This window comes from Clavelina lepadiformis, chromosome 1 (assembly GCF_947623445.1).
Source record: "Clavelina lepadiformis chromosome 1, kaClaLepa1.1, whole genome shotgun sequence".
Classification (NCBI taxonomy): Eukaryota; Metazoa; Chordata; class Ascidiacea; order Aplousobranchia; family Clavelinidae; genus Clavelina; species Clavelina lepadiformis.
Genome location: NC_135240.1, coordinates 9,296,687 through 9,311,724, shown reverse-complemented (window position 1 = coordinate 9,311,724; position 15,038 = coordinate 9,296,687). Strand labels below are relative to the sequence as shown.

General features: G+C 36.8%; 2 protein-coding genes across 3 annotated transcripts; both read left to right on the top strand.

The window, feature by feature from the left end:
* The first annotated feature begins 1,740 nt into the window (after positions 1-1,740).
* LOC143462318 (ribose-phosphate pyrophosphokinase 2) lies at positions 1,741-10,781 on the top strand. 2 transcript variants are annotated; one of them, XM_076960440.1, is made up of 8 exons: positions 1,741-1,912; positions 2,098-2,222; positions 7,729-7,912; positions 8,039-8,137; positions 8,267-8,391; positions 8,470-8,643; positions 9,212-9,371; positions 10,322-10,781. In XM_076960440.1, the coding sequence occupies exons 1-8, from the start codon at positions 1,856-1,858 to the stop codon at positions 10,412-10,414; spliced, it is 1,017 nt and encodes a 338-aa protein (XP_076816555.1). In that variant the 5' UTR covers positions 1,741-1,855; the 3' UTR covers positions 10,415-10,781. The 2 variants fall into 2 exon arrangements, with proteins under 2 accessions (XP_076816555.1, XP_076816549.1); XM_076960434.1 differs by having other exon boundaries at positions 7,729-8,137.
* Positions 10,782-11,229: 448 nt separating this feature from the next.
* Positions 11,230-13,438, top strand: LOC143461240 (uncharacterized). Its single transcript, XM_076959080.1, has 7 exons — positions 11,230-11,330; positions 11,520-11,689; positions 11,878-12,034; positions 12,452-12,663; positions 12,741-12,888; positions 12,996-13,127; positions 13,329-13,438. The coding sequence occupies exons 1-7, from the start codon at positions 11,279-11,281 to the stop codon at positions 13,424-13,426; spliced, it is 969 nt and encodes a 322-aa protein (XP_076815195.1). The 5' UTR covers positions 11,230-11,278; the 3' UTR covers positions 13,427-13,438.
* The last annotated feature ends 1,600 nt before the right edge of the window (positions 13,439-15,038 follow it).

Below are 15,038 nucleotides of genomic sequence, written 5' to 3'. Positions count from 1 at the left end.
TTAGTTAGAAAAGTATAGTTGCCTTACTTGCCTACACACTGTTATGTAATAAATATGCAACATTAAAAACTCTGTTCAAAATGATATCCTAAATATATATATCCCAAGTCTATAAGTTACAGACAGATAAATTCATGCATAACTACCATACTAATTTTGGGTCTATTACAGAAGTGTACAATCTCAGGATGCATTTGTCTTCAGCTGGTCAAATTGTGACGTCATTTGGTTGTGCACTTTTGCACTAGACCAAAGATTACTTTGACTAGACTCAGCCTTTCTTCGTCTGATTAGTCATAGAATCTGGAGCGGCAGACTTCGATGACCGCAAGGTCTTTCGCCGCCCCACGTCAAGCAACTATTAATTTTTGTAATTTATTTATTATTCGATTGGCGAAATAAATTCTCTCTCTCTCTCTCTTATGTGTTATCGGCCTAGCCTACTTAGAAGAATACCGTACTGTACTGTCATGTCAGCATCAGACTGTTATGATGGGCTATTTCGCCCGGATTACACTCAAAGACAAGCGTAACTTTGCCCATAAACATTTGAAGAAAATTTGCTTTGGTATGTAGCTGATTCGCTTTCAAGAACATGAGAAAAAAGTTTTTCCTTGCTGGGTGCTGCGTTGCAACTTTGTGAACTTTGGTCGATACCTAACACCGTATAGCAACACTTTAAACAAAAAATCGCGTTCATCTTAATACCGATAATACCATATGTTTGCTTATACAGTTGCCACACAAAACTATAAAAAATAAACAATTACATGATCCAAATGGTACCATGTTATGGTATTTGGAACCATTAAGCCACAGTAGTAGTACGTACTATCTAATTTATTTAAAAATGTAGATTAAACGGGTATAACATATTAATCTGGGTAAGTATGCGATTCAAAATGTAACGTCAACTAGATATTATTGCAAACCATTTTGACTTGTCCATTTATGGTTAATTTAATTGAAGGTTGAAAGACATGCTTGACCATTAATGTAGTGTGGCGTTCAAGACCATACAAATATCCCACACCTAAATTTTTTTTTTTTAACAGATATAAATGTATTTGTACCTTTAATTTTTACTTCTGTGTGACCTTCCGTGTTCTTAATTGCGTTAAGTTTTACGTGCACGTCTTACAGAGAAGGTCGTTTTATAGTATTTGATTTGCCGGATGTTGAAGTAACACTTTAAGTTGGCGTTAATTCTGTGAGCGACTGGGAAGAACATTCAGCCTTCTCGAGGAGTTGGAACTTTCAGTTACTATATTTTCAGAACCGCAATGTGCCACAGTAGTAAGTAAAAGCAACTTATTTTTAAATTTGCAAAGCACAGAAAAAACGAACACTTTCAACTGCATCGAAATTACATCATTTTAAACGTGCCCCAAAAAAATGTGCGAAATTTGGCGCTAAAGTTTCACCACAAAGCGCGCTAAATACTTACACATTTTCCTCGTGCGTTTTTCTATGTACTGTTAAACAACATACAGCTTTTTTTAGAGCAAGCCAGCCTAAAAACTAAAAAATAAGGTATGAAAAATTACATAAATATGAAAAATTACAATTAAATTTTATATTTAAATCAAAATTAATTTTTCAAAAGATGAAAACCATTTGTTTGATTTGATTTGTTTTTACAAATTGATAGAAAAATTTTGCTGAGCTACAAAAAATGTTGGCTATTATTTAAGAACATTTTCATGCAACCTATTCAGTTGTAATTAGGATGCACATGGATGGTGATTTGTTGGAATTGAATACCAGTGAGTAAACGTTGCAGATCATTGTAGTCAATCGCGCGAATTCGATGATGCACGTTTGGATGTAAAGAGTTTTTTGTTTTAAATATTTTATGGAAATTATAGCTGGTCAGCTATCTTTACAGGAAAATATAGTGCTGAAGCACAAGGTATTTGCATGCTTTTTTGCCAAGATAGCCTATCAAGGGACTTGTGTAAACCATAAATAAAATGCGTTTCATTTTTTGCCAACAATCGCTGTCAGTAAAGTTTACAGCCTAGATAATTCATATTTTTAAATGCCATCTTCAACAACAGAAGGAAAATGTTCACAGATCATTTATCTACATTATAGATCATGCCTAATATTAAGATATTTAGTGGGTCGTCCCATCTGGATTTGGCCCAGAAGATTGCTGATCGGCTCGGAATCGGTGTTGGGAAAGTTGTTTCTCGAAAATTTAGCAACCAAGAGACATGGTAGGCCGTTTTGGATTTATAGGCTTTTAATTTTAGCTTTTATTGAATTATGTAAAACTTTGTGTTTCATTGTTTAAAGCCCTAATCCTGTAATGATATTATGTGAATTTGCCAATTCTTTTTCATAGGTTTAGTATCAGTATTCTTTATTGATCATTGTAATATGAAACATTTTTAATGTAGTTACAATCTGGTTACCTACCTACAAAGTAAACATTGAAAATTCGATAAGCTTTATTGTCAAACTGCAGTATAATTTGCCTAAGTTACCACCTTAGGGAAAACAAAAAAAATGGTGACTTCTGCGAACTGGCGATTTAGGCAAACAACACAAAATTAAATTTTGTAATGCATGTTTTGTAGTACTACTTTTAGATTAAAAACTCCATAATTTTTTTTTATTAAAACTTAATGTTTGTCGAGATATTAACATTTTAATTTTGTGCATAGAATACCCTCCTGGCCTAAATCTACTTAACAGGCACAACTTCGTATCTAACAGCCCTAGGCTGCTACAATCATACCCTGCTTGATGGTTTTCTAAAAACTGTAAACGATTCTTCACTCAATAACAAGAGCAAAACTGCACTATAAAAATGACATTTCCTATGCACTATAGAGTCATTCCATGTATAATCAACCAATTTTTTTTAAATTTGTAACCACTACTCTTGGATTTTGATAATTTCAATATATGTTATAGACCTTGGAAAAAGCCGAAGATTAAAAAAAAAATTTTGAAAATATCTCCAGGCGTTTTCGAGTTATTCAAATTGTTGCTGCTGGTCAAATTGTTGCATTCAGATTGTACATTGCTGCTGGTTCCACTTTGTACTTCATCTTGAATTGTTAAAGTGTAATTCTCAGCGAAATCCAGCAAAATCACACAAGTATCATCTGTTAAAGAACTCTTTCTGGAGTTTAAGTATCTAGATTGGCATTTAGTTATGAATGAATGCTTTGTAAGATCATCCAAAACTCTTACAATTTCTTGAATCCATTCATATCTCGTCATTAACACCGTGATAAGATCCATCGTGTCTGTAGACTTCCATTGCTGGCATTGGACTTCATCATCAAGTTCCTCATCATACTGTGCAAGTAAAAAGCCTTCTAGTGCTTGAAACCCAGGACATTGTTCACAACGATGCAACACGCACATTTTGTTCTCCGTGCTGCACACTATTTTGTCAATCAATGTTTTGTATGTTTCATTGTTGTTGGTAGCATTAACCAGAAGGATTGAATTTTGATGTTGGATGCACACACAGACAGAATGACTGCCTTGGGACGATACGGGGACACACCATTTGGGACGGAGTGAACCAAACTTTGAGAATCCAATCTTCAGCTTGGGATATTTTTCACAAAATGTGGCATATAATTTCTTCAAATTACACAAAATGAGCCTCTTTTGCTTATGAACATTTTTGAAAACACTTACATAATCTTTAATTCCAGGGATTAAACGGGTAAATTCATCATTTTCATACATAGATGAAATCAAAATAATAATAACAATAATAAAATAATAAGAATCAAAATAGGAGTAGGCAAAATTAAAGTACAAAAAGGAATCAAATTTACTGTAACCTCTCTCAGAGTGCACCTTTAACAGGCAGTAATTAATGTTTCTGGTGAATAATCTTTAAACACTAGCAGTTGGTGCCTTGGAATTGCAACCTTGCATATATGCATGACCAGTTATACGATATTGCTCAAATCTGCATTTCATATCTTATAAGAATCTTAAAAATCGTGCTTGCTGTTAAAACCAACTTTATTCCTAAAGAACAAAAAACAAGTTTCCAATTTTTGGATACATGAAAATACATGAACCATGCTACACAAAAGTGCAAAAATTATGTTTCCAATGCGATTGCTATTTTTGTAATTGCATCGTAAACTTGAACTTTGACATTAATGAAAAAACTTAATTTACTCCATGAAGGAGGTGTGATATAGGTTTTTTTATGTGCTTAAATGAATTCCTTGACCCCAAAAATGGTAAATTCAACATTTGTTTCATTATTCTACCTTCAGAAATAAAGATATTAAAGAAAATCATAAAGCGTGACCAGTGCTCACAAGCCAGAGGCCATCGTGTGGCGAAAATTTCAAATTTGAATACCTCGAAAATGCCTGGAGATATTTTCAAAATTTTTTTTTTAATCTTCGGCTTTTTCCAAGGTCTATAACATATACAGTGAGACCTCGTTAATCCGGACCACTTCGTTTCGTCAAAAAATGTCGGTTTAGCGGGGTATCCGGATTATTGGAAAGTAAAAAATCAATCAATCTTGCAAATGCAGTACCGTGTTCAAAACGCAGTGTGCACGTTACTCCAATTCTAAGTACCAAGTTTCTGGCTGGACAGCAACTAAAATATAATTATATTTTTTGTATGATCCGACCCAGTGTCGAACCCCCGAACCACCGTATTAAAGACGAATGCTCTAAGCCAGAAGTGACGAACATGCGGCCGCAAATCGGTTTGACAACCGCTCTTGCATGGCGAAGCATTCCGGCGGGACCAGCAGTCTTGAACTTACTTTGACCTGTTTCCAATCTTTGCGCAATGCGATATCAAAAACTGATAGCACGATTGAGTTGCAGCAGTTTGTCTTCAATAGATTGCCGCACTCAACCGATGTAATGTACGTTTTTTTTGCGACCGCGGAAGCGTTGTTTGTTAGTGTTGATGAACAATTTATTTTTTCGTTTCTAAAATACTGTACAGTATTTCATAGTATGACTAAAAAGCTGTGCGGCTTACTCAGCTGTAACTGACAAAGTGGCTTGCCACAACGAATAGGGCCGTCACCGCTGCTACAACGTCATTATGCAACGCAACGTAATTATGCGTAGATAATAATCGGCTATTGTTTCGTTAACAAAGTAACATACTGTATTAGGACAATCGTGAATCATTTTCGCTTAACTGTTAATAATCCGGTTTATCGGATTTTATTGCTATTGATTTAGCACATTTGTTCCAAAACTTTTGTGTCGGAGTCGGACAGCGGGGTTTCCGGATTAAAGGGGTAAAATGCATAGGAAGAAATCCGTTCCCGGCAGTTTTGTATCGGATAGCGGGGATTCCGGTTCATCGGGGTACGGATTAACGAGGTCCCACTGTATTGAAATTATCAAAATCCAAGAGTAGTGGTTACAGGGCCTGGTTGATTATACATGGAATGACTCTATAGCTAGTTTCATTCTCATCGTCATTCTATAATCTCTGGCTAGGCTGACTCATCTGACTGTAACGTTGTTAACTGAAGGAAAACTGAAACTGATAAAAACAGTCTGTATAACGACAAGGTTTCTGGGTCCTTCATAAATGTATAATGTGACGTACAATAAGGTTAGGTTAGGTTACGTTAAAATGGATCGCAGACAGCTGGGTGATACAGCTACGGTGTAGTCATAACAGATTAAGTTCGCCATGCAATCACGCTGACAAAGTGTTTTAAAGATCTGATTACTTCTGTGAATTGTTTTAGTTATATTAGCAAGAATGGTGGTGATTTAAGCGAATAGACGAGTAAGGCAAAGATGACTTAGCCAAAATTGATACTACAGAAAACAGTAGGCTTTCTGCCGAGACCATGCAATAGGCGGCCACTTAGGCGAGTTGTATTGTATTAACCCAACCTAAATGTCAGTTTATCAGCCAAAACGATAAAGTTTGTATGTCAGAATGCAGAGCGTGGCAAGTACATACTCAAAATCTTTTAGCGAAAATGTACGCTGGTTGGCTAAAACAATGTGCCTGTTTTCTGACAAGGAAACCTATTTCTTACTACTGTACCTGCATATAACTTTTACCACCTGCATATAACCGGTAAGACTTTTCGCACTTTCCTTGTCCACAGGCCACACCTGCTGGTTTGGTGGTCACCTGCACATTAACACTTCGCTTGTGAACATTTGAGATTTCAGCAAAAGGGCTATACTCTGCAGTTCGGACTTTTCCTTGTAATTTTTACAGAAACGAAATAAAAATAAATAATTTTAAATTTTGAATTAAAATGTAAAAAGAATTTTTGCAATGCGTGGAAGCACTGTCCGTCTGCCGACACAGCTGCAAAAAGCAAAACAGAGAGTTGAATATGCAACTGAAATTGGTGAAAATAAATTTTAGTACTTTTAATAATCTTTTAAATGAAATAAGTTTTGTTGACTTAATTTAAAGTAATCAGTAAAAGAATTTTTTTTAACCTAGCCATTTATAGTCATTTAAAACTTAGTTTTAAAACAGCCAATCATATTTGCTATTCATAATCTACCACCTAAGCTAACTTAAACCTAAATTAAACCAAAAATAAAAGTTAAGCTACTTGCATGACTTCACTCCGAAGTAATTGCTTATTTTAAACAACGTTATTTGCCTGTACAATAATCACATCACTTAAGTAGGCTATATCTCAGTTTGATTGTGCGACTGGGATATGTATGTATATATATATATACAGTGAGACCTCGTTAATCCGGACCACTTCGTTTCGTCAAAAAATGTCGGTTTAGCGGGGTATCCGGATTATTGGAAAGTAAAAAATCAATCAATCTTGCAAATGCAGCACCGTGTTCGATACGCAGTATGCACCTTACTCCAATTCTAAGTACCAAGTTTCTGGCTGGACAGCAACTAAAATAAAATTATATTTTTTGTATGATCCGACCCAGTGTCGAACCCCCGAACCACCGTATTAAAGACGAATGCTCTAAGCCAGAAGTGACGAACATGCGGCCGCAAATCGGTTTGACAACCGCTCTTGCATGGCGAAGCATTCCGGCGGGACCAGCAGTCTAGAACTTTCTTAGGCCTGTTTCCAATTTTTGCGCAATGCGATATCAAAAGCTGATAGCACGATTGAGTCGCAGCAGTATGTCTTCAATAGATTGCCGCACTCAACCTATGTAATGTACGTATTTTTTTGCGACCGCGGAAGCGTTGTTTGTTAGTGTTGATGAACAATTTATTTTTTCGTTTCTAAAATACTGTACAGTATTTCATAGTATGACTAAAAAGCTGTGCGGCTTACTCAGCTGTAACTGACAAAGTGGCTTGCCACAACGAATAGGACCGTCACCGCTGCTACAACGTCATTATGCAACGCAACGTAATTATGCGTAGATAATAATCGGCTATTGTTTCGTCAACAAACTAACAATACTGTATTAGGACAATCGTGAATCATTTTCGCTTAACTGTTAATAATCCGGTTTATCGGATTTTATTGCTATTGATTTAGCACATTTGTTCCAAAACTTTTGTGTCGGAGTCGGACAGCGGGGTTTCCGGATTAAAGGGGTAAAATGCATAGGAAGAAATCCGTTCCCGGCAGTTTTGTGTCGGATAGCGGGGATTCCGGTTCATCGGGGTCCGGATTAACGAGGTCCCACTGTATATAGAATTCAGCTGTAAGTTTTGCAATGTCTTTAATCACTATTTCTATGCATTGTTATACAGTTTTCATACAAAAAATAATTCAATTTACAGTGTTGAGATTGGTGAAAGCGTTAGAGGGGAAGATGTGTACATTGTACAAAGCGGTTGCGGTAGCATTAACGACAATTTAATGGAAATGTTGATCATGATCCATGCCTGCAAAATTGCATCTGCGTCGCGTGTCACTGCGCTCATTCCTCTGTTCCCTTACGCCAGACAAGACAAGAAAGACAAGGTATTGATGGATGACTTATTGACAGCTGAATTAACTTTTAACATTGTCCCAGTCATGTTGATAACAGAAGACATCAACTTGCTTTTCTGTTTTGGTTGTGATCAATCTGGTTTTTTTATATCACAGAGTAGGGCTCCTATATCAGCTAAACTGGTTGCTAATATGTTGTCCATTGCCGGTGCTGACCACATCATCACAATGGATTTGCATGCGTCTCAGATTCAGGTAAATATTTTGCAATGCATTTCATCTATTTATCAAATTATGCTTTAGTATTTTTAATTGTTTGTTGACTAAATTATATGTAGATTGTAGTTATTACACTAGTTTTACTAAACAAATTTGTTTCCTTAGGGGTTCTTTGATATTCCCGTTGACAACCTTTATGCAGAACCTGCTGTACTCAAATGGATAAGAGAAAATATTGTGGAGTGGAAAAATTCTGTTATAGTCTCCCCAGATGCTGGAGGTGCCAAACGGTTCGTTTTAGTAGCTTGTATTGTTAGTGTTTCTTGGTGCATAAGTTAACAATTACATTTATGAATTCTAAATGACAGAGTGACATCAATAGCGGACCGTCTTAACGTTGAATTTGCGCTAATCCACAAAGAGAGAAAGAAGGCCAATGAAGTTGACAGGATGGTGTTGGTTGGTGACGTGCGTGATCGAGTTGCGATTCTTGTTGATGACATGGCTGACACGTGTGGTACGATATGCCATGCAGCTGATAAGTATGTAAACTTGTACGCATTTATAACAATGGCTTTTAGTTTTCCCCCACTCTTTCGGGGGTGTTGCAGCTAAAGTTTTTGACTGCATACATTTGGAAAGGGGGTACATGAAAATTGCTGCTTTTGTCTTATGTCACTTTGTCAGTGGAATAATCTGATACATGATATTTGCCTAAGCAACAGTTAATTTATTAGACATCGTTTTGTAATTTTCATCAACACCGTACAGTATACAACTATATGTGCTTTTTTTATAACTCACATGCAAATTTGTTTCCAATACACTGAACACTCATTGACTCAAGTGTTGGGGATCCTTGTCCTGATTAATACTTTATCTAATAATTGCTTTGAAAAATTACATACATTACACACTATCACAACAGAGTGTTCCTAGTTTGTCCTTCTGCTCATACAAATAGGTTAGAAGTTTAATTGATTCCCTTCAGTTTTGAGTCCCTTGAGCTTCTGCTAAAGTATAATATAAGATTATGTAGTATGGTAAAAACACTGCAAAAAGTGTTCAATTTATATATGATGCTTGAATTATTACACGGCAATGCTTCAGATTACTCTTGGCTGGAGCAAGCAAGGTGTACGCCATCCTCACGCATGGGATATTCAGCGGCCCAGCTCTTTCTAGAATCAACAATGCTGCGTTTGAAGCCGTGGTTGTCACAAATACAACACCCCAGGATGATCACATGCGACAAGCTAACAGGATAAAGGTGGTTCATGAAATACTACAAGAATGGTCCCTACTTCTTAGCTGACTGTACCTATGTTCACGTTGTATCTTCTGCCTCAAGACTGAATGTTTTACATGCCTTTTTTCTCATTACATCAGTTAACTTTGTAATGACAATGCTGTAATAATAATTTAATTAATTTGCATATATATGCATTATAGATTATACAGTGTATCATTATTCACCACATGTGTTGCACTAGATGGAGCATGCGTGGCTTAAGCATTTTGTCGACCTTAGATACCTTTCTACTTGCGTGGTGATAGTAGACCATTACATCACGTGATTACATTTTGTTTAGCCTGTTTGTGGACGGGACGTAGTAGTGGTCACGTGCTCCAATGTCTCATTTATTTGTATGTGGTCAAATTTGTTGGCCACTCTAGGACTTTCTAACGATTAAGTTGCTGGCTTTATGACGCAACCCATACGTCCGCCGGAAATAGCATCCGTTTTAATCCATATTTGGGTAAAGCTTCATGCGTACACAAAGTCCTAATTTTTTGTAACAAACGGTCCGGACATGTCGTACTTATGATGGCCTTTCTTGTACAGATTACGCTACATGTCGCTCTATGATGGTTTCCCGTGAGATAGTTCTCACTTTTTCGGCTTAAAATAACTGTGGGTCATAGTTTAAGCTATAGTGCTCTTTTGTAGTAGCTATCGGTAGAAACGCGGGTGGATATGACCAGCTGGTATAGAGCTATATAATCATCGTTATTCTTGTATTTGTGTGGAATGATTTTTGCACAGTTCACGTTAATTTCATTTACAACGGCATAGAAGTTTTGGGAAAGAGGGCTTTCTTTCAGTATATTTGAAGCGAAATTTTTGTGTCACAGGTTTTAGATTTTCAAAGAAAATCTCTGTGTTGCTGATTTTAATTCATCCTGTTTACATTTATCTCGGTTGTTGTTTCTTTTTAGACCATCGACATATCCCCTATTCTTGCCGAAGCAATTCGCCGAACTCACAACGGGGAGTCTGTCTCCTACCTGTTCAGCAACGTCCCTCTCTGACATGTCAGCCGACCTTGCCAGGGACGTGCTCTTTTTATTAACTTGGTAGTCTGCTTGCAAATCAAACACACAGCGGCATCAACTTTACCGAATGGATATTGACTTTTTGGACAAGTTGTTTTCTGTTGTCTTCAAGCCGCATGATGAATTGTGTTTTTAAAATTTTTTGTTAGCTGCCGTTTCACTGAATTAATTTTGGACTTTAAGGGTTAATTTTATGAATGAGTGTTAAAATGTACGCTGACTAATTTCCTGCCAATTTGTAGCTATGAAGTTAAAGTTACCTAAGACTTAAGAGAAACCGTAAAACTAACGTCCGGAAGTGTTACTGTTTTTGTACCAAATACACACTTGGTAGACACAGCAATATTGCCTTCATAGTTTAGAGTACAATACCAGGGCCACGGAAAATATGCTTTTTAATGAGCCCTTTCAATTGAAATATTGTCTGAAAGTTTTGTTTTCGATCTGATGTGCACGTGGCATCAACGCTGATAATAAATTTAAAACTTCCGGTGAAGTAGTTTTCAGGCAAACCAATTGTGACGTTGACCTAGGAGGTAAAAGGTTCCAACAAATACAAGCTGAGGCTGTAGAAATAGCAACGCGAGTACCAACCCGAAGTAAAGCACAAAGAATCTGCACCTTAGGGTTTGTTGTACGGCAGACCTTTGGCGTCTCTCAGCGGGTTGTCATAATCTCCCAGTGCGATACCACTTAGTTCCATCTCTCATTAAAAGCAGTCCACGCTGTTACCATGGGATACGTAGAGAATGCTTTTAAAGCATGCTGGAGGAAATTCTGTTCCAGTGATCATTGTAACCAGTGAGTTGTACAGTAACAGCCAGACTCTGATTACACTCGATGATGAATATTCTATGGATTTTCGTGACATTTCTCTGCGTCAAAGGACAAAGTAAGTACAAATAAAGCTTTGCGAAAAATGAGAACGGCTGTCCAAAAATATTTTGGAAAATTTTACTTCGTGGCTTTTTCGTATAACGATAAATCGGCTACAGATATGCTTTATCTTTACCGATAAGAAGAATTATGAAAAATTTCAAAATATTATTAAAGATATATGCTGGATGCCCTATTCTTTTAGGGGTTACATTGCTTACGGAGAGTCCAGCGAAAAACATAACCTACGTAGAGGAGTTTGAAAATGTTACCGTGACTTGCGAAGTTTCAGCTCTCGGAGGAAAAACTGTGCGTTGGTACCACAATGAAAAGCAGATTGCTTTGGTGGCCAAGGGAAACTCAGTCATTTATCTGGTAATACAATATAAAAACAAATGGTTGATTATCCTCGAAGATGCATTGTTTAGAAAAAAAAACAGCAGGAAGGTTTTTTGTTTTTTTGTTTAACTTAAACTTATTAATGCATTTGTTTGGTAGTAGCAACGTTTTTAAGAGAAAAAGATAAAAAATCTCATTGTTATGAATTATCTATCTATTAACAGGATCCTAACGATGAGGAAAAGTACAGCTTAACCGGCGCTGATACCACGGGAGGAAATTTCACCTTCACAATTATAAACTTCAGCGAAGACGACGCGGGCGCCGTGGCTTGTGATGTCAGCAGCATAACACCAGCAACAAGAAGATACATGATATTAAGTAATTTGTTCTACTTTCTCAATCATTGCTGTAACCAAGTCATTTTTTTAAGACTCGAGTCAAGTCAAGTCATTTGGGAAGTTGACTTAAGTCAAGTCGAGTAAAATTACTAATTAGCTCAAGTCAAGTTAAAATATAATGCAAGTCAAATCAATTCATGCCATTGGCTATACCTTTAACCGATCGTTTGCAACGAAATCAAATGTCTGTAATTCAGTTGGTCAATAAATTAACAAATAAGATGTAACTACTTGCGTCAAGTTACTTTCCCGAGACTCGAGTCAAGTCAAGTAATTTAAAAACGTAAATAAATAAGAAGCTACAACACATGCTGCACTGGGTTGTCTTGTAATGCTTTTTTCGTAAAATGTTATGATATTTAAAAAAAATTATTTTTTTTGTTGCACGTTTTATCAGGGCGTCCAGTTGGTATCAATATCGTATTCCAATCTGCGAGATCCATTTATGAAGATAATCCTAAGTTACCGATTCTTCATGTCAGGAAAGAAAACTGGGTCAATCTTACTTGCAAGGTTTTTGGGTCAAGACCCTCGGCCGATATAATCTGGACCTGGAACGACACAAACCCAATAATCCTATGGACTGCAAAAGCTCCTTATCCAGTCGAGGTTATTCTTTAGGAAGAAAACAAAAAACTTGTCGTAAACAATAACACATCAGCTAACAATGAATTCCACTTGTGCAGGATAAAGGTTTGTATAACACGAGCAGTGACCTGTTTTTACCTCCTATGTTTTCCTTTGATGTGTATCGAGGCAACGCGACCAAAATAACAACTCCAGACACCAGCAACGTCAACACAGCAACTTCCATTACCAAGACAAAGCCAAGAGGTAAACTTATGTGACAAGCCAACAGCAAACAAACGTTATGCGTGAAAATATTATTTACGATGCTGAAAAACCTTTTTTTGTTCTTGCCCATAATTACTTGTCATAAGCTACCGTCCCCACACAACGAACAGTCACTGAATCCATCACTGGCGAGATGACAGTTGACCACTCGGTGAAATTTACTTGTAGCGTGTCGGTGGAAGAAGATATTTATGAGCGGTCACTTCTGGTTCATGTCGGTACGGAACTTATCTTAACTTAATTCTGAATCGGGGTCGCAATTTACCATTACCTTACGACTGGTTAACTCACTCTTTATGGGTTATAAGTTAGTATATCAATATCTGTGAACACTGTCGTCGTTTAAAGTTTGTTGTAAGTATCTTCTCACAGTATAGACTGAAACTATTTATTGAGAACAAATTAATTTTTTCCTCCAGGTCCATATAAAAGTGGAGGTGCGAACTGCAGAAAAAATTTTTCCTCATTAGTCCTGACTGTTTCTACACTTATCTGTGTGTTCATCCAAGTAAATTGACCTGCGATAGAACTTATCGTTGTTTTCCTTTTTATTTTGTACAATATTTGCGGTCAAGCCGAAGCTGACTTCGTTTTGGGCTGAGCAATTTGTATTCTAGAACAAGTTTAATTGCAAGTTCAAGTTTTATCTTAACATATAGCTTTCTGACAAAAACTCAAATTTGTATCTGTCAGAATTGAGATAGGTCATGTCTGGGCAGTTTGAAACGGTACAGATGTTGCCTGTTGTGGTTGACAATTAAGTATTGTCTAATTGCTTACCGCTAGATGACGTAAATGATCCAAATATATCTGCTTCCGTTCACACCTCAGAATAAATTAAACCTTTCTTTGATAACAATTTGTTTTTCTTAAAGATGCAACAATGTCGTTATTCTAAAATTCCTAAGTGGTTAATATTAAAACAATTTTCAGATACAGACAAATTCGATTACTGGATATTTCGAATGAAAGCCAAATACATGAACAGTTTTCTAACAAATACATTTTTGTAAATTGTATGTAATTTTTTTTCTGCGTCCAATTATTTGAACTTAGTATAATTTTCTGTTTTGAAACATTGCAAGTTTCATTTACTAGGCAGAGAAAACAAGTGTTAGACTTGCCCGTGCCGAGTTTGAATTCTCACGCAATTATATCTGAAACTTCTTTCCGAGACGCCCCGATTTTCACAAGAAAAGATAAGACCAATCACGCCCTCAACATAAACTTTTGTCATATTAATAATGCAGCTCGATAGTGTTCCAGTTTCAGTTGTGGAACTATGTAGTTCGAAGTCCACGAATTTGTGTCAATTTGAGTTGTTTACAGATACCGATAAGGCCGATTCAATGTTTGCTATAACAAAGGCGGAATAAGAATTAATAATATTTTCGACCAGGCTTCGCGTCCTGTCTAATTACTTGGCAAACTGGCAAATACGACCGTAGACGGGCGCTCGTTCTATTCTCACACTGATTGCCGGTTTTAAACGACGGGAAACGTCCCCAGCGGCACCAATAGCCGTCAAACTTCGGATGCGGAAGCAAATAGAAAAGTGACAAATTGCTGTCACAATGTTTGCTTGGCCTTCGAGGCTAGCCTTATCAGCGAGATAAATTGACGTGCGTCGTGTCCTATCCCAATGCAGGTGGCTAGCCATGATACAAGCGACATTGTACGTTCCCTTTGTCTTAACAAATGAGGCGGCAATGATCACGGTACTACGAGCTCTGATCTTTACATGTGTGACAACACGTGAGCACCTGGAGCTTGATGGATAATGTTCGGAATTACGCACAGTTCCTTATCTCCTATTAATAGAAATGACGGTGGCAGAGTGTGGGGTTAAGGAAGGGTCAAAAATGGATCTAAAACTTTTTAAAATTTGCTCCAAGGGCAATATTTGTAGCTAGAATATTGTAACCTTCCACAATTAAAACCTCAGTTGAAAATGTTTATCACAATAAACCGGAAAATGCTTCGCAAGCCGCAAAATATTTTCGCTTAACTAATGTATGCAGTTTAGATTATAAACACAGACAAAAATTTGCAATATAATTTATAGAATAACAAGCTTTTCCACGATCAAACTTGGCTGTAAAAAAATGATTAGGCCTTTTATCAAAGAT

What these genes read in the sequence shown, in the direction of transcription:
- LOC143461240 (XM_076959080.1), top strand. Translation starts at nt 11,279, where the DNA reads ATGATGAATATTCTATGGATTTTCGTGACATTTCTCTGCGTCAAAGGA. An exon ending in GAAACTCAGTCATTTATCTG is followed by an intron (nt 11,690 to 11,877) that starts GTAATACAATAT and finishes ATCTATTAACAG; the next exon opens with GATCCTAACGATGAGGAAAA. An exon ending in GTCACTTCTGGTTCATGTCG is followed by an intron (nt 13,128 to 13,328) that starts GTACGGAACTTA and finishes TTTTTCCTCCAG; the next exon opens with GTCCATATAAAAGTGGAGGT.
- LOC143462318 (XM_076960434.1), top strand. Translation starts at nt 1,856, where the DNA reads ATGGAAATTATAGCTGGTCAGCTATCTTTACAGGAAAATATAGTGCTG. An exon ending in GATGCTGGAGGTGCCAAACG is followed by an intron (nt 8,392 to 8,469) that starts GTTCGTTTTAGT and finishes TCTAAATGACAG; the next exon opens with AGTGACATCAATAGCGGACC. An exon ending in GACAAGCTAACAGGATAAAG is followed by an intron (nt 9,372 to 10,321) that starts GTGGTTCATGAA and finishes GTTTCTTTTTAG; the next exon opens with ACCATCGACATATCCCCTAT.